Source organism: Ranitomeya variabilis, chromosome 4, assembly GCF_051348905.1.
Source record: "Ranitomeya variabilis isolate aRanVar5 chromosome 4, aRanVar5.hap1, whole genome shotgun sequence".
In the NCBI taxonomy this organism is placed as follows: domain Eukaryota; kingdom Metazoa; phylum Chordata; class Amphibia; order Anura; family Dendrobatidae; genus Ranitomeya; species Ranitomeya variabilis.
This window is the reverse complement of record NC_135235.1, coordinates 184,661,345-184,685,330: the sequence shown is the minus strand read 5'-3', so window position 1 is coordinate 184,685,330 and position 23,986 is coordinate 184,661,345. Positions and strand designations below refer to the sequence as shown.

General features: G+C 43.4%; 1 protein-coding gene across 4 annotated transcripts in view; it reads right to left on the bottom strand.

Annotated features, from left to right (window-relative positions):
* The window catches only part of LOC143770141 (sulfotransferase 2B1-like), a 272,873-nt gene that overhangs the window by 4,465 nt on the left and 244,422 nt on the right, over positions 1–23,986 (bottom strand). For all 4 annotated transcript variants that reach the window (XM_077259464.1, XM_077259467.1, XM_077259463.1 and 1 more), the window contains exons 4-6: positions 11,918–12,044; positions 11,742–11,836; positions 2,889–3,069 (exon numbers count right to left, since the gene is read on the bottom strand). In XM_077259464.1, the coding sequence (XP_077115579.1) occupies positions 2,889–3,069; positions 11,742–11,836; positions 11,918–12,044 (403 nt within the window). The remainder of the gene's footprint in view (positions 1–2,888; positions 3,070–11,741; positions 11,837–11,917; positions 12,045–23,986) is intronic.

The window sequence follows — 23,986 nt, the reverse complement described above, 5'->3', positions numbered from 1 at the left end:
TAGGAGTCCATTGATCTGCTTACTTCCCGCACGGGGCTGTGCACACCATGCGGGAAGTAAGCAGATTATGTGCGGTTGGTACCCAGGGTGGAGGAGAGGAGACTCTCCTCCACGGACTGGGCACCATATAATTGGTCAAAAAAAAAAGAATTAAAATAAAAATTAGTCTCACCCTCGATGTCTTCCCGCCTCTCCGCTGCACGCTGCCGCTTGGGTTCCTATAGCTGGTGTGCGGTGAAGGACCTGTGATGACGTCACTGTCTTGTGATTGGTCGTGAGCGGTCATGTGACCGCTCACGTGACCGCGACGTCATGGAAGGTCCTGCGCGCACACACCAGCTATAGGAAGAGGAACGGATGTCGCTGAGGAGATGTCTGGGTGAGTATAAGCATTTTTTTTATTTTTTTTATTATTTTTAAACATTCTATCTTTTACTATAGATGCTGCATAAGCAGCATCTATAGTAAAAAGTTGGTCACACTTGTCAAACAGTATGTTTGACAAGTGTGACCAACCTGTCAGTCAGTTTTCCAAGCGATGCTACAGATCGCTTGGAAAACTTTAGCATTCTGCAAGCTAATTACGCTTGCAGAATGCTAAAAAAACTGCGAAAAAAACGGGAAAAAAACGCAAAAAAAAAATGCGGATTTCTTGCAGAAAATTTCCGGTTTTCTTCAGGAAATTTCTGCAAGAAATCCGGACATGTGCATATACCCTTAGGGTATGGACATCATTAGAGTATGTGCACACTATGTCTTTTAAATGTCTGAGAACCCATAAAATTTTTCAGGTAGAATACACTTCAGTACAAGCTGGTGTCTTTTCTCCTGAAGAGTCTTATTTTGAATCTCTTTGTTTTTTTCATCAGTTTTTCCTCAACATCTTTTGTTTGCCAATTTTGGACTAGTCACATATTTTAACCTCTTGACAACTTTGGCAGCCAAAAACAGTTAATAGAGCCTCAACAGCAAACATTTTCACATTGCAGTGCATATGTTCAGACCTTTTAGAGTTTACATTTCAGGCAGGTTATATAGTGCACCAAACTGAAAAAGGTAAAAAAGCTGAGGCCATGAGAATATTGGGCATTTCACAACTTTTAGCCACTTCATTGCTTTTGAGGCTTGCATCTAAAAGAAGTTACAAACGATGGGACTTATGAACAGCAAGTTATTTTGACACTGCTGCTCATAAGTTAATACGTTTTTCTATTTTTTTAAAGTTTTTCAGGAAAGTTTTAGGCGGAATCCACCTGATAAAAACACTTTCTGTGCATACCTTATAATAATAATAATAATTTTATTTATATAGCGCCAACATATTCCGCAGCGCTTTACAACTTATAGAGGGGACTTGTACAGACAATAGACATTACAGCATAACAGAAATCACAGTTCAAAACAGATACCAGGAGGAGTGAGGGCCCTGCTCGCGAGCTTACAAACTATGAGGAAAAGGGGAGACACGAGAGGTGGATGGTAACAATTGCTTTAGTTATTTAGCCATAGTGTAAGGCTCGGGTGTTCATGTAAAGCTGCATGAACCAGTTAACAGCCTAAGTATGTAGCAGTACAGACACAGAGGCTATTAACTGCAAAAAGGGTATGAGAACATGATGGAGTAACCTGATTATGTTGTTTGTTTTTTTATTAATAGGCCACACAGGGATAATTAGGTTAATGCGTTGAGGCGGTAGGCCAATCTGAACAGATGAGTTTTTAGGGCATGCTTAAAACTGTGGAGATTGGGGACTAATCGTATTAACCTAGGTAGTGCATTCCAAAGAATCGGCGCCGCACGTGTAAAGTCTTGGAGACGGGAGTGGGAGGTTCTGATTATTGAGGATGCTAACCTGAGGTCATTAGCAGAGCGGAGGGCACGGGTAGGTTGGTAGACTGAGACCAGAGAGGAGATGTAGGGTGGTGCTGAGCCATGGAGTGCTTTGTGGATGAGGGTAGTAGTTTTGTACTGGATTCTGGAATGGATGGGTAGCCAGCGTAATGACTGGCACAAGGTAGAGGCATCGGTGTAACGGTTGGCGAGGAATATGATCCTGGCAGCAGCATTCAGGACAGATTGGAGCGGGGAGAGTCTGGTAAGAGGTAGGCCAATTAGTAGAGAGTTACAATAGTCCAGACGAGAATGAGTAAGTGAGACAGTAAGAGTTTTTGCAGACTCGAGAGTAAGAAAAGGGCGAATTCTAGAAATGTTTTTGAGATGCAGATAAGAAGAGCGAGCCAGTGATCGGATGTGGGGGGTGAATGAAAGCTCGGAATCAAGGATGACCCCAAGGCAGCGGGCATGTTGCTTTGGAGTAATGGTGGAACTGCACACTGAGATGGCAATGTCAGGCAAAGGTAGGTTAGTAGAGGGAGAGAACACGAGGAGCTCAGTTTTTGACAGGTTCAGTTTCAGATAGAGGGAGGACATGATGTTAGAGACAGCGGTAAGACAATCACTGGTGTTTTCTCAAAAGGTTGGCGTGATAACAGGAGAAGAGGTGTATAATTGAGTGTTGTCAGCATAGAGATGGTACTGGAAACCAAATCTACTGATTGTTTGTCCAATAGGGGCGGTATACAAAGAGAAGAGGAGGGGGCCTAGGACTGATCCTTGAGGAACCCCAACAGTAAGGGGAAGGTGAGAGGAGGAGGAACCAGCAAAACATACAGTGAAGGATCGGTCAGAGAGATAGGAGGAGAACCAGGAGAGAACGGTGTCCTTGAGGCCGATGGAGCGGAGCATAGTGAGGAGGAGCTGATGATCCACAGTGTCGAATGCTGACCTGTCAGTAGAAGGCATGACAAACAGTGGCTACTGCAGAATGAACGCAAGATATGACCTTGACTATACATATTTTTTTCTCAATGTGGTGCTCAGTTTTTACCTTTTCTAAAAAATGGGCTTTTCTCCTGGTCCATGTAACCAGATGGCACGAGAGTGTAATTAGTCATATTGTTCTGTTTCATGTTCTTAAAGGAAGCATATTTCACCACAGAGTCTATCGCTTCGTCATCTAATTCCTTTCCAAGAAATTTGCAAATCTTAATCACGCTTCCTCGTAGGTCCTGTTGTCAATTAGAAAAATCCAATATTTAGTATCATAATATGAAGAATGAAATTAAATATTTATGTTTCTACTTTTATGGTGAGACCACACACTGCGACTGGACACATGAGGCCAAAACTCCGTTCACCCTGGTTGCCAATTGCTGCATAATTTTATTTAAAAATAGTGTAGACATTGGCCAACCGGGGCCAGAAGGAGCCTCAATGCATGATAAGCCATAGAGCAGTGTTCCCCAACTCCGGTCCTCAAGAGCCACCAACAGGTCATGTTTTCAGGATTTCCTTAGTATTGCACAGGTGATTTAATGCTTGCTTGTCCAGGTGATGCAATTATCACCTGTGCAATACTAAGGAAATCCTGAAAACAAGACCTGTTGGTGGCACTTGAGGACCGGAGTTGGGGAACACTGCCATAGAGTATAGCTGCATCCTAAGACTGCACTTACATCTTACAAGTTCATTACTGCATGTCTAGCTGTATTTTTGCTCTGCTCCATGATGGCAAGCTATGTAGTAACACATCAGTTATTCAGATTATCTAACTGAATTCTCAAATAGTCTAAAAGTTATTTTCAACTTCATTAGGGATAAGTGGATCCAGGGCCGGCTCCAGGTTTTTGAGGGCCCCGGGCGAACGAGTCTCAGTGGGCCCCCCCCCCCCCCGGCGCCCCCCCGGCGCCCCCCCCCCGGCGTCCCCCCCCCCCAACCCCTTCCTTTAACACATTCATACCACGATTCATGATGCAGATAAGAAATAAAAAAGTATGGTACATTGCCAGATTTAACTTCTTACATGGGCGATAGCTATTGTAAATTCTACAATACCATACAGTAGAGGGGCTTTATATAAGTCAACCCTGGCACAGCAGCCCACGCAGTATATAACGCACAGCAGCGCACGCAGTATATAACGCACAGCAGCGCACGCAGTATATAACGCACAGCAGCGCACGCAGTATATAACGCACAGCAGCCCACGCAGTATATAACGCACAGCCGGTGAGTCTGTGACGCAGTTATAACGCACAGCCCATGCAGTATATAACTCACAGCCGGTGAGTCTGTGACGCAGTTTATAACGCACAGCCCACGCAGTACATAACTCACAGCCGGTGAGTCTGTGACGCAGTATATAACGCACAGCCGGTGAGTCTGTGACGCAGTATATAACGCACAGCCCACGCAGTATATAACTCACAGCCGGTGAGTCTGTGACGCAGTATATAACGCACAGCCCACGCAGTATATAACTCACAGCCGGTGAGTCTGTGACGCAGTATATAACGCACAGCCAGTGAGTCTGTGACGCAGTATATAACGCACAGCAGCCCACGCAGTATATAACGCACAGCAGCCCACGCAGTATATAACGCACAGCAGCCCACGCAGTATATAACGCACAGCAGCCCACGCAGTATATAACGCACAGCAGCCCACGCAGTATATAACGCACAGCAGCCCACGCAGTATATAACACACACAGCCGCGAGCCCACACAGATCACGTCACAGCGGCCACAGAGCCCCCATAACCACGTCCAGCGCACAGTACACCCGGCCTGAGGGCAGTGCAGCCAGCACCCACATCATCACTGGCACTGTGCGCAGCTTTCAATTCTGCCCATTTTGCTCCTGAATGAGCTTTATTAATTTGAGGGTGTCACGCAGCACGCAGGCTCAGCAGACCCAGCCACTGCCAGGCTCAGCAGCAGGCATCTGATATTCCACTCCCTCCCCCCCCGCAAAGCGCAGCGTTGGGACGGGACCCTCACTCACTCGTTGTGGACACAGCAGGAGAGGGTGCACCGACCGTGCACCGTCCTCACTGCAGGCTGCAGCTGCTGCTCGTCTTCTCCTCCTGCTTGGCGCTGCCGGACCTGTCCTCCTCTCTTCATGTCCTGGATGGTGGATGCTGGGACGGATAGATTCTGGACTGCAGTGGAGACTAGTGGACGGCTTCAGTGGCGCTCTCTCTGTCCTCTCCTTCTTGCGAGTCTAGCATGACGAGCCCGCCGACCGGATGTAACAGGAGAGGAGATGACCCAGCAATCCGGAAGTGTCTTCTTGTGTATCCATGGTGACTGGTGAGGGGGGCCGGCGGAGGTGAGTATTGCGCTGCTATTGCAGCTGCGCAGCGCCAGACCAGGCAGGCACCAGCGAAACGGCCTCAGGCTCAGACAGAGCTGACTGTCTGTGCCCCCTGCAGCCAAGGCGCCGCTGGCGCCGGGCGATGTGCATGTAGTCAGTGAGTGACGCTGACGTCACGTGTACTACCATAAATGGGCCCCCCCGTCTCGCCAGGGCCCCGGCACTTGCCCGGGTACGCCGGGTGCTGACGCCGGCCCTGAGTGGATCTATGGAGGTTGGGTTCTAGTAACCAACTGAACTTTAGTTCTCCCTCTTTATCTCTCATAGTAACATAGTAACATAGTTAACAAGGCCGAAAAAAGACATTTGTCCATCCAGTTCAGCCTATATTCTGTCAGAATAAATCCCCAGATCTATGTCCTTCTAAAGAACCTAATAACTGGAAGATACAGTATTGTTATGATCCAGGAAGACATACAGGCCTTTCTTGAACCCCTCGATTGAGTTCCCCATCACCACCTCCTCAGGCAAGGAATTCCAGATTCTCACTGCCCTAACAGTAAAGAATCCTTTTCTATGTTGGTGGAAAAACCTTCTCTCCTCCAGACGCAGAGAATGCCCCATTGTGACTGTCACCTTCCTTGGTATAAAGAGATCCTCAGAGAGATATTTGTATTGTTCCCTTATATACTTATACATGGTTGTTAGATCGCCCCTCAGTCGTCTTGTTTCTAGACTAAATAATTCTAATTTTGCTAATCTCTCTGGGTAATGTGGTTCCCCCTTCCCCTTTATTAATTTTGTTGCCCTCCTTTGTACTTGCTCTAGTTCCATTATATCCTTCCTGAGGATCGGTGCCCAAAACTGTACACAGTACTCCATGTGCTTTCTAACCAGGGATTTGCACAGAGGCAGTATAATGCTCTCATCTTGTGTATCCAGACGTCTTTTAGTGCACCCCATGATCCTGTTTGCCTGACACTGACATAGGTAAGTTTATCGTTAACTAGGATCCCCAAGTCCTTCTGCATGTCAGATTTACCCAGTGGTTTCCCGTTCAGTATGTAATGGTGATATTGATTCCTTCTTCCCATGTGTATAACCTGACATTTCTCATTGTCAAACCACATCTGCCACCTTTTGGCCCATGTTTCCAACTTATCCAGATCCATCTGTAGCAGAATACTATTTTCTCTTGTGTTGACTGCTTTACATAGTTTTGTATCATCTGCAAATATTGATATTTTACTGTGTAAACCTTCTACCAGATCGTTAATAAATATGTTGAAGAGAATAGGTCCCAACACCGAACCCTGTGGTACCTCACTGGTCACAGCGACCCAGTTAGAAAATATACCATTTATAACCACCCTCTTCTTTCTATCACCATGCCAGTTACTTACCCATTTACACACATTTTCCCCCAGACACAGCATTCTCATTTTGTGTACCAACCTCTTGTGTGGCACGGTTTCAAACCCTTGGAAAAATCAAAATGTACCGCATCCAATGACTCATCTTGGTCCAGTCTATAGCTTACCTCTTCATAAAAACTGATTAGATTGGTTTGACAGGAGCGATTCCTCATAAACCCATGCTGATATGGAGTTAAACAGTTATTCCCATTTAGATAATCCAGAATAACATCCCTCAGAAACCCTTCAAATATTTTACCAACATTAGAGGATAGACTTTCTGGCCTATATTTTCCAGGTTCACTTTTAGAGCCCTTTTTGAGTATTGGTATCACACTTGCTATGCGCCAGTCCTGTGGAACAGACCCCGTCGCTATAGAGTCCCTAAATATAAGAAATATTGGCTTGTCTATTACATTACTTAGTTCTCTTGGTACTCGTGGGTGTATGCCATCCGGACCCGGAGATTTATCTATTTTAATCTTATTTAGCCGATTTTGCACTTCCTCTTGGGTTAGATTGATGACCCTTAATATCGGGTTTTCTTTGTCTCTCTCCATTTCACCTAGCATTTTATTTTCCACTGTGAATACTGTGGAAAAAAAGGTGTTTAATATATTAGCTTTTTCCTCGTCATTAACAACAATTCTTTCTTCACAATTGTTTAAGGGGCCTACACTTTCACTTATGATTCTTTTACTATTGATACAGTTGAAGAACAGTTTGGGATTAGTTTTACTCTTCTTAGTAATGTGATTCTATGTTTCCTTTTTGGCAGCTTTAATTAGTTTTTTAGATAAAGTGTTTTTCTCCCTATAGTTTTTTAGAGCTTCTATGGTGCCATCCTGCTTTAGTACCATATATACTCGAGTATAAGCCGAGATTTTCAGCTCACTTTTTTTGGGCTGAAAGTGATCCTCTCGGCTTATACTCGAGTCAGTGTTGGCGGGGGGGTCGGCGGGTGAGGGGGAGCAGCGCGGTGACATACTTACCTGCTCCTGGCGCGGTCCCTGCATGTCCCATGGTCTCCGGGCAGCTCTTCCTGTGTTCAGCGGTCACGTGGTACCGCTCATTAAAGTAATGAATATGCATGCATATTCATTACTGTAATGATCGGTACGTGACCGCTGAACACAGGAAGATGCCACCGGCTCCCTGAGACCATCTGACAGTGAGACGCTGCCAGGGACCGCGCCGGGAGCAGGTGAGTATATCAGGGGAGGTGAGCATTGCGCGATAGTCACCTTCCTTGTTCCACCGCTGCGCGCTGCTCTGTCTTCCATCCTCTGGCTGTGACTGTTCAGGTCAGAGGGTGCGATGACGCGATTAGTGTGCACGCCGCCCTCTGCCTGAACAGTCAGTGCAGAGAATGGAAGACAGAGTGGCGCGTGGAACGAGGAAGGTGACTATCGCTGGTGCCGGGGGCCTGAGCGAAGAGAGGCGAGTATGTGTTTTTTTTTATTTTAATCACAGCAACAACAAATGGGGCCATAATGTGTGGAGCATCTTATGGGGCCATAATGTATGGAGCATCTTATGGGGCCATTATTAACCTTTGTGCAGCATTATAGTGGGCATATTTTAATATGGAGCATTATATGGAGCGTATTTTGTATGGAGCATCTTATGGGGCCCATCATGAACTTTATGGAGCATTATATGGGGCTCCTGATTCAATATGTATATTCAAAAACACTTAAACTACTGATGTCTCAATAATTTTACTTTTATTGGTATCTATTTTTATATTTGACATTTACCGGTAGCTGCTTTCCACTCTAGGTTTATACTGGAGTCATTAAGTTCTCCCAGTTTTTTGTGGCAAAATTAGGGGGGTCATCTTATACTCGGGTCGGCTTATACTCGAGTATATACAGTAGTTTAAATGCTTTATTTTTACTGTTAATTGCCCCTCTTACTTCTTTGTTTAGCCACATTGGGTTTTTCCTATTTCTTGTCCTTTTATACCCATAAGGTATAGACCGCTAACAGTGCCTATTTAGGATGTTCTTAAGCATTTCCCATTTATTATCTGTATTCTTATTTCTGAGGACATTGTCCCAGTAAACCAGATTAAGGGCTTCTCTAAGTTGGTCAAACTTTGCCTTCCTAAAATTCAGTGTTTTTGTGACTCCTTGACAAGTCCTTCTATCAAAAGACTAATGAATCTGTATAATATTGTGGTTGCTATTTCATAGATGCCCGATGACCTAGCAGCCCCTTGATGCTCTGCGAACATGAGGGGTGAGAATTCATCTTTGACTAGCTAATTTACTTACTGCAATAAGTGTTTATTTTGTGCTCTATTTGTTCAAAGAACTTGTATTCTCTAGTCGGATTTGTGCTGCTAGTGTTTTTCATGGGATATCTGGTTTAATTACTAGTTTATCTATATTTATATTACCATATTTTATAGGTCATTGTCTATGTTGTTACTATTACAAATAAATTGTTTTTTTTTTTGTTTACTTGATATCATTGTTTAACTCCAATTGTTCTAATTTTACAAATATTTTCAGGACTCTATGGTTATACTGACACACATTTTGGTAGTCAGTAAATGTATGACATACTGTATGTATGTGCTCTGATTTATAATTCTCATAGCTTGAATAAACAGGCAATCCCCACATGTATTCAAGCTGTCTAGCAGCCACAAATCATGCAGCTGCGTCGACATAAACTAAATCTCCGAGCACGAAATACTCGAAGACCACCCGAGCATGCTCGGAAAAACCCTAGTAATGTGCACACTCACTCATTACTAATATCACCATATTTTGAAAGCTAAAATTTTTCTGTATTTTAGCCCACAGAGTAATGAGAGGGTCTGTTTTTTTGTGGGACAAGTTGACGATTTTATTTGTACCATCTTCAGGCACATGACATTTTTGATAGCTTTCTTTTCTGATTTTTGGGAGGCAGAATGAACAAAAAACAGCAATTCAGGATTTTTTTTTTGGGGGGGGGTGTATATGCTGTTCCGTTTCTGGTAAAATTGATAAGGCAGTATTATTCTTCAGGTTAGTACGATTACAACGATACTACATTTAGATTGTTTTTTTTGTTTTGGTACTTTTCCACAATAAAAACAATTTTATAGAAAAAAATAATTATTTTTTCATTGTTTAATTCTGAAAGCTATAATTTTTTTTTTTCTGCTGATGAAGCTATATGGTGGCTTGCTTTTTGTAGGACAAGTAGACATTTTCAGCAGAACCATGTTTGGCTATATCCGACTTTTTGATCACATTTTATTCCACTTTTTGTTATGTTTTGTTTGCCTTTTTTTTATAGTGTTCACTAAAGGATTTAACTTGTGGGACAGTTTGATAGGTCGAGTTGTTGTGCAGCAATAGCAAATATGTGTACATTTATAGTTTTCAATTTTGTTTTACTTTTTTACTTTGTCCCACTATGGGACCAACATTTTTTGCAGACAATGCTTGTACAGCATGGGTATGCAGCAGCATCCCCATGTTGTATAAACTGTCAGCTCTGCACTGGCAGAAAAAGTGCTGATCATGCACTGAGCATGATCAAGCAACTTCCCTAGCTCTGGTGACTCTGATGTCGTCATGATGACATCGGCTCACCATGGCAACAATCGGAAGCCTGAGTCACGCAGCAGGGTCTCTGATGTCATCACTCTGCCAGCTCCAGGAATGCTGCAATCACATTCAATTGCAGCATTTTGGGGGTTAAAGTGCCAGGAGTGGTGCGTGACCTCTCTTGGAACTTAGTACTGGGAGTTAGCTGTCAAAATCAGCTGACACCCGGCTGCGATCACCTGCACACAGCTGGTGCATTGATGCAATAATCCATCCCTGGTCAAATAGGCCCAGGACACAGGGTCATATTGTTACGACAAATGTCATAAATATGTTTTTTTAACATAATATAGATTTATATCAATCCACACTGATAGAAAGAAGTTACCCATGACTATTGATCACGGTAAGATGGCTGTTGGACTTTGGCTCTTTTGCTTAGCTGGCGCCAAAGACTTAAAATGCATAATAATTTAATTAATAATCATGTAAATAGAACCTGTTAGCATGCTTTGTAATGTTAAGTTAAGACATGGCTGTAATGGTGTTGTAATACTGATTGAACTTATACTTTTGGTGAATATGCTAATTATCTCTTCAGAGAGCAAGAGGACTAGAACTCTAATGCCACCTATGAGAATAAGCAATCCTTGAAGTCAATGTTGACTCTTTAACAAACCTTGTCACAAGACTTAGGATAAAAGCTAAAACCGGAATCTGAATTTGCAGACACTGTGTTTCAGGGTACTGCCCCTCATCAGTGCAAAGTGTGAGATCTGGTTTGGCTTTGTGAGAGGCGTTTGACAGGGATCCAAAAGGTTTTGCTTCTCCTTACAGAGAGTGACATGTCAAGTATTTTGAGGTGAGGAGACTTTCAAGCTGCAATGCTCCTCTGGAAAATATGCAAATTGTCTCTTTGCATATTTTCCAGAGAAGCATTGCGGCTTGAAAGTCTCCTCATCGCGGCATGCTTGTCATGTCACTCTTCACAAGGAGAAACTATTCCCCTTGGATCACTGCTTTTGGTGAAGAAATACATTTTGTTAAATTTGTTTTTCTTTTTTAATCACCATTTGAACTTTTCTGCTAAATAGGTTTCAGTGCACAGGGCCAGACTGAACACTGAGTCTTCTCCTTCCTGTCTGTGATTCCTTGGCTTCTCCACTTATCTTTTTCAATAACCTCCCTTCTCTGTTTGAAACCTCCACTTCAGAAAGAGGAAGCAGACAAAGGAGCCAGAGAACCAGACAGTGAGGAGAACACCCAGTGCACAGTTTGGCCCCTGTGAACCAAAAATCTAATTAGCAAAAAAATTCAAATGGTGATTAAAGAGGAACCAGAAAGTGGATTTCTTCACTAAAGGTATTAATGCAATTTGTATTTCTGTGGCATTACAGCCATGTACTTACTTTGCATTACAAAATTGTGCGAACATGCTCTCTTTAATCACACATTTGGATGATATAACATCCATTCTCCTGATATTTTGGTTTTGCAAAGGTGAAATTTAAATCTGTTAAATTTTTAACCTTTTTTATGAGGTTTATTTCTATACTTAAAATGGATAATCATAAGAATTTTTCCTCTACATGTCAATAATTTTATAATAAAGATTTACCTTCTGCAGATCCTCATATGTGTGAAACATAAAGTTATCTTTTCCCCGCAATCCCATCCATCCCTTGACATGATTAAACCAAGATCCATATGGCACTGCAATAGATAAAATATGACAGCTGATAATATGCTTATAACTGACAATTTTGGAAGTTTACATTAATTTTAATTACTTACTGTTTTCAGTTAAGAATCCTTTTAGAAAACTATCCATATTTTCTGGATCTTTGAAGTATGTACTCATTGATGAAAAATAATAATGGGACACTGCGGCATCTTTAGGATCTCTGATTGTATATATTATCTAAAACAAACATTTCAAAAACAAGAAATTAAAAAATTATATTGTTATATGATTGTTTATACAATTTTATGTTTGACTATATACTTTTATTTATTTAGTATTTCCTCTATAAAAGAATGGGATGGGATTTCTTTCAAAATGGTGTCAAAACTAAATTAATCTACCCCAAAGAGTTAGAGTTGAAGGGTGATATAACATACTAGATGGTGGCCTGATTCTAACGCATTGGGTATTCTAGAATATGTGTGTAGTTTATTTATGAAGTTTTCAGAATAATGCAATTTATACACAGGATTCGGCCGGCCGCGCCAATTCGCAGGTGGACTGCGCCTGTCGCTGATTGTTTGCAGCCAGGCATGACCAATCAGTGAAGCCAGGGCCAGCTCCAGGTTTTTGAGGACACCGGGCGAAAGAGTCTCAGTGGGCCCCCCTCTTTAACACATGCCATGATTCATGATGCACAGATACAGCAGAGAAATATAGCACAGCCAAGTAGCATATAACACAGCCCACGTAGTATATAACACAGCCCACGTAGTATATAACACAGCCCACGTAGTATATAACACAGCCACATAGTATATAGCAGAGCCACGTAGTATATAACACAGTCACGTAGTATATTGCCCAGCCACATAGTATATAGCACAGATCACATAGTAAATAGCACAGCCCATGTAGTATATTGCCCAGCCATGTAGTATATAGCACAACCACGTAGTATATCACACAGCCATGTAGTATATAGCACAGCCCATGTAGTATATAGCACAGCCACATAGTATAAAGCACAGCCACATAGTATATAGCACAGCCACGTAGTATATAGCACAGCCACATAGTATATTGCACAGCCATGTAGAATATAGTAGCCACGTAGTATATAGCACAGCCACGTAGTATATAGCACAGCCCTCATAGTATATAGCACAGCCCACATAGTATATAGCACAGACCACGTAGTAAATAGCACAGACACGTAGTATATTGCTCAGCCACGTAGTAAATAGCACAGAGACTTGGTATATAACACAGGCCACTCAGTATATAACACAGCCCATGTAGTATATAGCAGAGCCATGTAGTATATAACACCGCCCACCTAGTATATATAGCGATGTGGGCACCATATCTCTGTTAAAAAAGAATTAAAATAAAAAATAGTTATATACTCACCTTCTGTCGGCCCCCGGATCCAGCCAAGGCATTTCACGACGCTCCGGTGGCCGGTCCATGCATTGCGGTCTTGCGAGATGATGACGTAGCAGTCTCGCGAGATGATGACGTAGCGGTCTCGGATGAGGAGCGGGAAAGGCCTGGGCTGGATCCGGAAGGTGAGTATATAATTATTTTTTATTATTTTTAACATTAGATCCTGCGCCAATGTCGCTGATTGCTCGCGACCAGCTGGTGCGACCAATCACCAAATTGGGATTTAAATCCCACGCCAATGTCGCTGATTGGTCACGCCGGCTGGGCGCAAGCAATCAGCGAAGCAGGATTTAAATCCCGTGCCAATTGTGCTGATTGGTTGCGCGTGCCGGCTTGGCGTGACCAATCAGCGAAGTGGGATTTCAATCCCACGCCAATGTCGCTGATTGGTCGTGCCGCCTGGGCGCGAACAATCAGTGAAGCGGGATTTAAATCCTGCCAAATGGCACTGATTGGTCGCGCCAGCTGGGCGCGACCAATCAGCTAAGCGGGATTAAAATCCCGTGCTAATATCGCTGATTGGTCGCGCACGCCGGCTGGGCGCGAGCAATCAGCGAAGCGGGATTTAAACCCACGCCAATGTCGCTGATTGGTCTCGCGGGATTTAAATCCTGCGCCAATGTGGCTGATTGGTCGTGTGCACCGGCTGGGCGCGACCAGTCAGCGAAGCGGGATTTACATCCCGCGCCAATGTCGCTGATTGTTCACGCCGGCTAGGCGCGAGCAATCAGCGAAGCGGGATTTAAATCCTGCGCCAATGGCGCTGATTGATCGCTCCGGCTGGGCACGACCAATCAGTGAAGCGGAATTTAAATCCTGCGCCAAAGTCGCTGATTGGTCACGCGGGATTTAAATCCCATGCCAATGTCGCTAATTGGTCATGCCGGCTAGTCGCATAGGCAGCATCAATAGTAAAAAGTTGGTCACACAGGGTTATTAGCAGCATTAACGGATTGCGTTACACCGCGGCATAACGCGGTCCGTTAACGCTGCCATTAACTCTGTGTGAGCGTTGACTGGAGGGGAGTATGGAGCGGGCACTTACTGCGGGAAGTAAGAAGCAGCCATTTTTCTGCCAGACTGTGCCCGTCGCTGATTGGTCGTGGCTGTTTTGCCACGGCCAATCAGCGACTTGGGATTTCCGTGACAGACATACAGACAGAAGGACAGACAGAAAGACGGAAGTGACCCTTAGACAATTATATAGTAGATCTTGATATTAATAACTGGCTTCTATATAATCAAATATGATGATGATGTTTTACTTAATGTGGAAACAAAACACAACACTGGATCACAACAGTTTAAAAAAAATAACAAAACAGAACTGATATCAATTATAAAATAGATAGTTGTTTTGTCTGCTTCCACCCTTTAGTATGTCTGAGCAGTGATTGACAACTCAGTTGTCCAGTTTCATGCAGAGGAGTGCTTCTGGCTAAATTATCATGAGAGAAAGACCAGTTTAGGGTGTTCAGGGAGAGCTGTAAGTTATCTTTTACCCTGCATCCTCAGTTGTCAGAGGATGGGTTCCATTTTATGGGAATAGACATATCCCTACTATGAGGGGGTCCTCAGACCTAGGCATTTTCCTTGTCCCCACAGGTCCTAGAATGGTCTTCTGTGGATGCCTTTTTTGACTTTTTAGGTTTGATCTATGACAAACCCAACAGGATCCAGGTCGCTGAGACAAAGATCATGAACAGGGGGCCACATTGCTGAGGACTACTGCACTGAATTCTGACAGTGGTCCACTAAAGTTCTGTGGAATGATGCAGCTTTCAAGTGCCAGTTTCACAAAAGTCTTTCCAAGGCTCTTTAAGAACATTCTGGTTCTTCATTATGCCCTTTGTTCTCTGATGGAGGTCATGACCCAAGACATACAGATTGACAGCAGAAACTGTGAGAGACTTGGTGAACAGAAGGCTGCCCTTTATACTTCCATGGAGCAAGTTCATTTACTGGATGTTAAGCTTTTGGAAGTTAGAGTTGCCAGTCTTCCTGTTGTGGAGAGAAAATCTAGATAAGATTTGGGATTCTGTCTGTACTGTCGTCTCATAGGACATTTTCTTAAGAACTGCCCAATTCATCCTCAGGCTATAAAACCATCAGGAGAACGGCAGAGTCTGGGTGATAGCTGAGGAAGGTATCCAGACTCCTAGGTACCTTTTACTTCCTCTGAAATGAGTACTGATGTTATCCATCAAGACCCAGATGTTATCAGCATTGGCATTCACTGATTGCGGGTCTGCTGCTAACTTTATTGATTTGGGACTGGTTCTAAAGTTAAGGTACCTTCACACTGAACAACTTAACAACGATAACGATAGCGATCCGTGACGTTGCAGCATCCTGGATAGCGATATCGTTGTGTTTGACACGCAGCAGTGATCAGGATCCTGCTGTGACTTTGGTGGTCGGAGCTAGAAGGCCAGCACCTTATTTCGTCGCTGGATCACCCGCTGACATTGCTGGATCGGTGTGTGTGACGCGGATTCAGCGATGTCTTCACTGGTAACCAGGGTAAACATCGGGTTACTAAGCGCAGGGCCAAGCTTAGTAACCCGATATTTACCCTGGTTACCATTGTAAATGTTAAAAAAAACAAACACTACATACTTACATTCCGGTGTCTGTTGCGTCCCTGCACTGTGTCAGCGCCGGCTGGCCATAAAGCAGAGCACAGCGGTGACGTCACCGCTCTGCTTTAGGGCCGGCGCTTACACAGTGCAGGGAAGCGGACGCGACAGACACTGGAATGTAAGTATGTAGTGTTTGTTTATTTTACATTTACACTGCTAACCAGGGTAAACATCGTGTTACTAAGCGCGGCCCTGCGCTTAGTAACCCGATGTTTACCCTGGTTACCCGGGGACTTCGGCATCTTTGGTCGCTGGAGAGCTGTCTGTGTGACAGCTCTCCAGCGACCACACAATGACAAAACAGCGACGCTGCAGCGATCGGCATCGTTGTCCATATTGCTGCAGCGTCGCTTAATGTGACGGTACCTTAAGGATTAGTCAAAGTTAGTTTAGAAAGACTCTTTCAAATTTTTGCAATTAACAAGACGCCATTAGTCTGGAATTTGGTCAATAGGGTAACGGTGGATTTCACTCTACAAAGAGGAGCATTTCACTCTGAATCCATCTCCTGTTTTGGATAATTTACCTGCTGTGTTGGGACTCGGACTTCCATGGCTGTTTCTTCACAAAACTGTTATTGATTGATGTCAGAAGGAAATTGTTAAATTGAGCCCCAATTGTTACAAGAAATGTGTAAAATTGGTACAAATATGCTCCGCTAGTCTGAAAGGTCTGCTGGGTTTCCTGCAGGACTTCAGAGTTGTATTCTCGGAAAATGATGGGGAGATACTACCTGCCCATTGTCCTTCTGATTGAGCCAATAATCTTGTCCCTGGTGCCAAATTAACAAAAGCTCGCCTTTACAACTTGTCTGCGCCTGAATGGACAGCCATGAAAGAATATGATAATGAAAGTTTATGGAAGAGTCATATCTGTCTGTCCTACTCCCCTATAGCTGCCTGACCTTGCCTCAATTTCTGAGAACAAAACAAGATCACAGTTAAAAATACATACCAGCTTCCATTCATCCCCAACCTATATAATTAGCCTCTGAGTAATTTTCTAAACTTGATCATAGAGGGGCTTACAATTTAATATGCATCTGGAAGGATGATGAGTGGAAAATGGCATTCTTAACATCAGAGGGTCTATTTGAAAATCTTATTTTGCCATTTCAGTTATCCAATGCAACTGCTCTTTTCCAAAATGTTATATATGATAATTTTTAAGATTGCATAGGAAGATTTGTTGTGATGTAATTGGATAATATTCTAATTTTCTCTCTCGATTTAGACTCAAACCAGGAACATGTCCATGTAGAATTAGAAAGGTTGAGACAGAACTCTTTGATTGTGAAATTAAAGACATGCTTTTTTTTCTGTTCAGGAAAATCCGTTCTTGGGATCTATCTTGTCTGCAAAGGGATTTAAGATGGACCCTGGGAAGGTGCAGGCCATAATTGATTGGATTCAATTACGTGACCTTGAAGCTTTACAATGTTTCTTGGTTTCAACAGCTAATATAGGGAATTCATCAAAGAATTTTCTGAAATTGCCAAACCACTTACAGACCTCTCGTGTAAGTTTGATCGCTGGATGCTGTCAGGGCTTTTTAAAAATTAAGAGCATTTCATGTCTGCTTTCATTTTAATCCAACCCGATCTCAAAGAATTCATTGTGGAGGTGGATGCTTCAGAGGTTGGGGTTTGGCCCGTTTTTTTCGCAGGGGCCCAAATTCTGAATAGCCTGGGTCCATGTGCTTTTTGTTCTCTGCTCAAAGAAATTATGATGCTAAATTATTAACCCCCAAACAGGCCAGTTGGTACCTCTCCTTCTGTAGGTTTACTTTATCTATCAAATTAAGGCCGGGGTCCAAGAATGTGAATGCGATAATTTATCTTGCAGTCTCGATTCAATTTCTTCTCCTGAACCTACGTCTTCCATTTTTCCTAAGGGTGTTGTGGTTTTCATGTTAACTTAAGAGTTGGAAGAGAAGATCCTTTAAAAGTCAAAGCAATGGCTCCTTATGCTATTCCAGGGTCCAAATTATTTGTGCCTGTGTACCTAAGATTGTGTCTGTTACAGGAGTTTCATGTTTCAATCTTGACAAGTTATACTGGGGTCACTGCTACACTGAAAACAATCCTTAGATTTTTTTTTGGTGGCCATCAGAGCATAAAGATATTAAAGATTTTGTATCCACTTGTGAAGTCTGCGCACCTGCTAAATTCAGTTATAACCAGATAGTCAGGGAATTGGCTCCATTGCTAAATCCAGAAAGACCATTGACCCATTTTTCCATGGATTTCATCACGGATTTGATTTTGTCTGGTGGAAAACTGCTATTTCGGTGGTTGTTGACCGATTCAGCAAACAAGCTCATTTTGTTCCTTTGTCATAATTACCTAACGCAAAGGCACTTTCCATGTTGTTTATTTCTCACATTGTAAGGCTACGTGGGCTCCCTCTTAACATTGTGTTTGATAGGTGACTACAATTTTCCTCTCAATTCTGGAGAGCTTTTTGTAGCAAATTGGAGATTGACTTGTCATTTTACTCTGCATACCACCCTGAAACCAATGGTCAGACTGAGAGGACAAATCAATCTTTGGAATATATTTTATGGTGCTTTGTAGCACCTCGGCCGGAGGACTGCTCTTTGTTGCTGAGCTTGCCTTTAACAAACAGGTAAATCAGTCCACTGGAACCTCGCAGTTTTTCTATAATTATGGTTTTCATCCCAATTTTGATGAGTTTTCTAGGATTAGTTCTGAATGTCCTGGGGTGGAAATCACTGTGAGACTGTAGGATGCCAGGAGTCAGGTTCAAAAGAATATTGAGAACGCTCAGATTCTCCAAAAACAGAATGCCGATAGAAGACGTTCGGTGGGTCCTGTTTTTAAGGTTGGAGATAAGGTTTGGCTGTAATCCAGAAACATTAAACTTAAGGTACCTTTGGCGAAGTTGGGTCCAAAGTTCATCAGTCCCTATGAAATTCTGGAAGTGTTCAATCAGGTGGCATATAGGTTTAAGGTTCCTCCATCTCTCCGCATCAATCATGCCTTCTATAAATCCTTGTTGGAGGAATTTGCCCCCTCGGTTGTGTTGGCTGCCCTCATTCAGTATGATGTGCAGAGTTGTAAACTCTCGCAGGGTCTGAAATTCCTTCCAATGCCTCATCCACTGTAGGGGATACAGACCTAAACAGAGATCCTGGGTTCAAGTCGAGACAGGAAGGCCGAGTGGTTAGTTTACAGTTTCCTTTTTAGTTAGACCAAAAAAAGATGGAGTAAAGAGTCCCAAACAACATAGTTAAAAAACAAGTACAAAATTTATTAATCAATAACACATGACATTTATACGTGTATGCCTGCTGTATGCAGTGTATACCGACCAGGAAGGTATGGCAGAGGAAACATATTGATACATCGAGTTACATGTTGTCAACACATTTCATCCCTGGGATACACACAATCTGTGCATATATCAAAGTCCCAAAATCATAGAGTAGCTTGGCCATACAGCCATACATATATCACAGTATCCCCATAATGGTATACCATTATACCAAAATCCCAAAATCATAGAGTAGCTTGGCCATACAGCCATACATATATCACAGTATCCCCATAATAGTATACTATTATGGGATACTGTGATATATGTATGGCCAAAATACTCTATGATTTTGGGACCCTTTGATTTTGATATATGCACAGATTGTGTGTATCCCAGGGATGAACTGTGTTGACCATATGTAACTTGATGTATCGATATGTTTCCTCTACCATACCTTCCTGGTCAGTATACACTGCATACAGCAGGCATACACGTATAGATGTCATATGTTATTGATTAATACATTTTGTACTTGTTTTTTAACTATGTTGTTTGGGATTCTTTTACTCCATCTTTTTTTTATCTCATTTATCCGGAGTTGTCCAATTGAGTGGATACCCTTGAGGTGTCCGGGGAAAGCTATATACTCTCAAGTATATTACAGATTGGTGCTTTATGATTATACATATATATGTTTCCTTTTTAGTTAGTCTAAAGTTTCCTGAGACCTGATCCCATCCTACTTCATCCCAAACCTCGCCACAGTCTTCATCCCAACCGTAACCCATCTCTTCAACCTATCACTAACAACTGATGTTTTCCCCTCAAGCTTTAAACATGCCTCAATCACACCTATCCTCAAAAAGCCCTCTCTTGACCCATCCTCTGTATCTAGCTATCATCCTATATCACTTCTTCTCTATGCCTCAAAACTACTGGAACAACAAGTCCATCTTGAACTGTCTTCCCATCTCTTTTCCTGCTCCATCTTTGACTGCTTACAATCTGGCTTCTGGTCACACACTGCACTGAAACTGCCCTAACTAAGGTCACCAATGACCTATTAACCACCAAGAGCAAGCAACACTAATCTGTCCTCCTCCTCCTGGACCTCTCTATTGCCTTTGACACAGTGGACCATTCCCTATTACTACAGACTCACTCATCCCTTGGCAACACAGACTTGGCCCTATCCTGGATCTCGTCATACCTAACAGACCAGACATTCAGCGTTTCCCACTCACACACCACCTCCTCACCTCGCCCCCTATCTGTCAGAGTCCCACAAGGTTCAGTCCTAGGGACCCTGCTCTTCTCCATTTACACCTTTGGCCTGGGACAGCTCATACAGTAGAATTTCATTGCTTTCAGTATCATCTCTATGCTGATGACACGCAGATCTACATCTCTGGACCTGATATCACCTCCCTACTAATCAGTATCCCTCAATGTCTGTCCGCTATTTCATCTTCTCCACTAGATTTCTAAAACTTAATATGGACAAAATAGAATTCATCATCTTTCCCCCATCTCACACGACCCCCCAATGGACCTATCCATTACAGTAAATGGCTGCCCACTCCCCAGTCCCACAAGCTCACTGCCTCGGGGTAATCCTTGACACTGATCTCTCCTTCAAACCACATATCCAAGCCCTTTCCACTTCCTGCCACCTTCATCTCAAAAATATTTCATGGATCCGTACATTCCTAAACCAAGAATCTTCAAAACCCCTAGTCCATGCCCTCATCATCTCCTACCTTGACTACTGCAACCTCCTGCTCTGTGGCCTCCCCTCGAACACTCTCGCACCCCTCCAATCTATTCTAAACTCTGCTGCCCAACTAATCCACCTGTCCCCCTGCTATTCTCTGGCCTCTCCCCTTTGTCAATCCCTTCACTGGCTCCCCATTGCCCAGAGACTCCAGTACAAAACCCTAACCATGACATACTGTCAGGGAGAGACTAGGTGAGCGAGAGCTAATAACCCGGGCCCCTGCAGTTTCCCTCAGACTAGGGAAATCCTGACTGACCCTCTACCTGGAGTTTACACTGAAGGTGTGCATGTCCAGGCCTCGAACCTCACCTTGCCTCCTGAGCTCAGCCCTAGGCTGAAACCTCCGCCCACCATCCAGTGAAGATGTTATTCCCCAATACCCACAGTTAGCACAGACAAGGATAAAGGAAAATATACACCACGCCGCAGTCACTCAGGAAAACACTATAAATGTGCAGGGCAAAATAAATACAAATATAGGAAGGAGTAAATAAGACAAAGGAAAATACACCACCAGCAACGAATCTCCAACCACCAGCTCTCCTCACCAGACCGAGATAACAACGCACAAGACAGAAGCTATAATCGGCGATGCCCAAAGATCAGGAGAACTATTTAAAGGCAGTGGGCATGGCCCAACTCCCAATCCAAGGATTAGGTAAATTAACCCCGGAACAGCTAGATAAAATCTAGCAGACGCTAATGAGCAAATAGTGGTCAAAAGCGGAATTACCGCTGTCTGTCGGACGACCTGGTCTGAACAGCGTCCGACATGACAGTACCCCGCCTTCTACGAGGGACCCCAGGTGTTGTGAACTATACTTCTTGGCTCCCTCTTGTGGTCACTAGTGATTTGGCACTTGGATTGTCTTTTACCAGGTTGGTACTCACCTGCTTCGTTAGGCCTGGGGTGTTGCTATTTAAACTTCCTGGATTCTCAGTCCAGTGCCTGGCATCGTTGTAATCAGTTCATTTCTGTTTGCTCCTGTCTTCTGGTCCTGGTTCTTTGCAAGATAAGCTAAGTCCTGCTTTCTTATTTTTGATCATTTGCATTGTTTATATTTTTGTCCAGCTTGTACAAAATGTGATTCCTGATATCGCTGGAAGCTCTAGGGGGCTGATATTCTCCCCCGACACCGTTAGTCGGTTTGGGGGTTCTTGGATATTCAGCGTGGATATTTTGCAGGGTTTTTGCTGACCATATAAGTCATCTTACTATATTCTGCTATTAGTCAGTGGGCCTCTCTTTGCTAAAATCTAGTTCATTCTTACGTTTGTCTTTTCTTCTTACCTCACCGTTATTATTTGTTGGGGGCTTGTATTACTTTGGAGTCTTTTCTCTGGAGGCAAGAGAGGTCTTATTTTCCCTTATAGGGTTAGTTAGTTCTCCGGCTGGCGCGAGACGTCTAGGATCAACGTAGGCACGTTCCCCGGCTGCTGTTAGTGTTTGTGCTAGGATCAGGTATATGGTCAGCCTAGTTACCACGTCCCTATGAGCTGGTATTTATGTTTGCAGACTTTGCTGTAATCTCTGAGATCCTTTTGCCATTGGGATCATAACAGTATGCCAGGCCTATGAATAGTTAATGCATTGCAGAAGTGGGATTAAAAGAAAAGGAGTTCTGATTTTTTTTTCTCCTCTTTCTTCCTTCCCCTTTTTCTCAGAGTGGCTGTAAGCTTTGCTGCAGACATGAATGTTCAGACCTTGATTACTAGTGTGGATCAGCTTGCTGCACGAGTGCAGAGCATTCAGGATTTTGTTGTTAGCAGTCCTATGTCTGAGCCTAAGATACCTATTCCTGAGCTGTTCTCTGGAGATCGATTTAAATTTAGGAATTTTAGGAATAATTGTAAATTGTTTCTATCTTTGAAACCTCGTTCGTCTGGAGATTCAGCTCAGCAAGTTAAAATTGTAATCTCCTTTTTGCGTGACGACCCTCAGGATTGGGCTTTCTCGTTAGCGCCAGGAGATCCGGCATTGGCGGATGTCGATGCGTTTTTTCTGGCGCTCGGATTGCTTTATGAGGAGCCTAATCTTGAAATTCAGGCAGAAAAAGCTCTACTGGCTATCTCTCAGGGCCAGGATGAAGCCGAAGTGTATTGCCAAAGATTTCGGAAATGGTCCGTGCTTACTCAATGGAATGAATGTGCTCTGGCCGCAAATTTCAGAAATGGTCTTTCTGAAGCCATTAAGAATGTGATGGTGGGTTTCACAATTCCTACAAGTCTGAATGATTCTATGGCGCTGGCTATTCAGATTGATCGGCGTTTGCGGGAGCGCAAATCCGCTAATCCTCTGGCGGTGTTGTCTGAACAGACACCTGTTTCAATGCAATGTGATAGAAACCCCGATCCAGCAATGCAATGTGATAGAATCCTGACTAGAATCGAACGACAAAATCATAGACGACAGAATGGGCTGTGTTTTTACTGTGGTGATTCTACACATGTTATATCAGCATGCTCTAAACGCCTAACCAAGGTTGTCAGTCCTGTCTCCATTGGTAATTTGCAGCCTAAATTTATTTTGTCTGTGACTTTAATTTGTTCATTGTCTTCCTACCCTGTTATGGCGTTTGTGGATTCAGGTGCTGCCCTGAGTCTTATGGACTTGTCGTTTGCCAAGCGCTGTGGTTTTGTCCTGGAGCCTTTAAAAGTTCCTATTCCTCTCAGGGGAATTGATGCTATGCCACTGGCAGAAAATAAACCTCAGTATTGGACACAAGTGACCATGTGCATGACTCCTGAACATCGGGAGGTGATTCGTTTTCTTGTTCTGCATAAAATGAATGATTTGGTCGTGTTAGGTCTGCCATGGTTACAGACCCATAATCCTGTTTTGGATTGGAAGGCTATGTCGGTGTCGAGTTGGGGTTGTCAGGGAATTCATTGCGATTCTCCGCCGGTGTCTATTGCTACTTCTACTCCTTCAGAGGTTCCTGAGTATTTGTGTGACTATCAGGATGTATTCAGTGAGTCCAGGTCCAGTGCTCTTCCTCCTCATAGGGACTGTGACTGCGCTATAGATTTGAT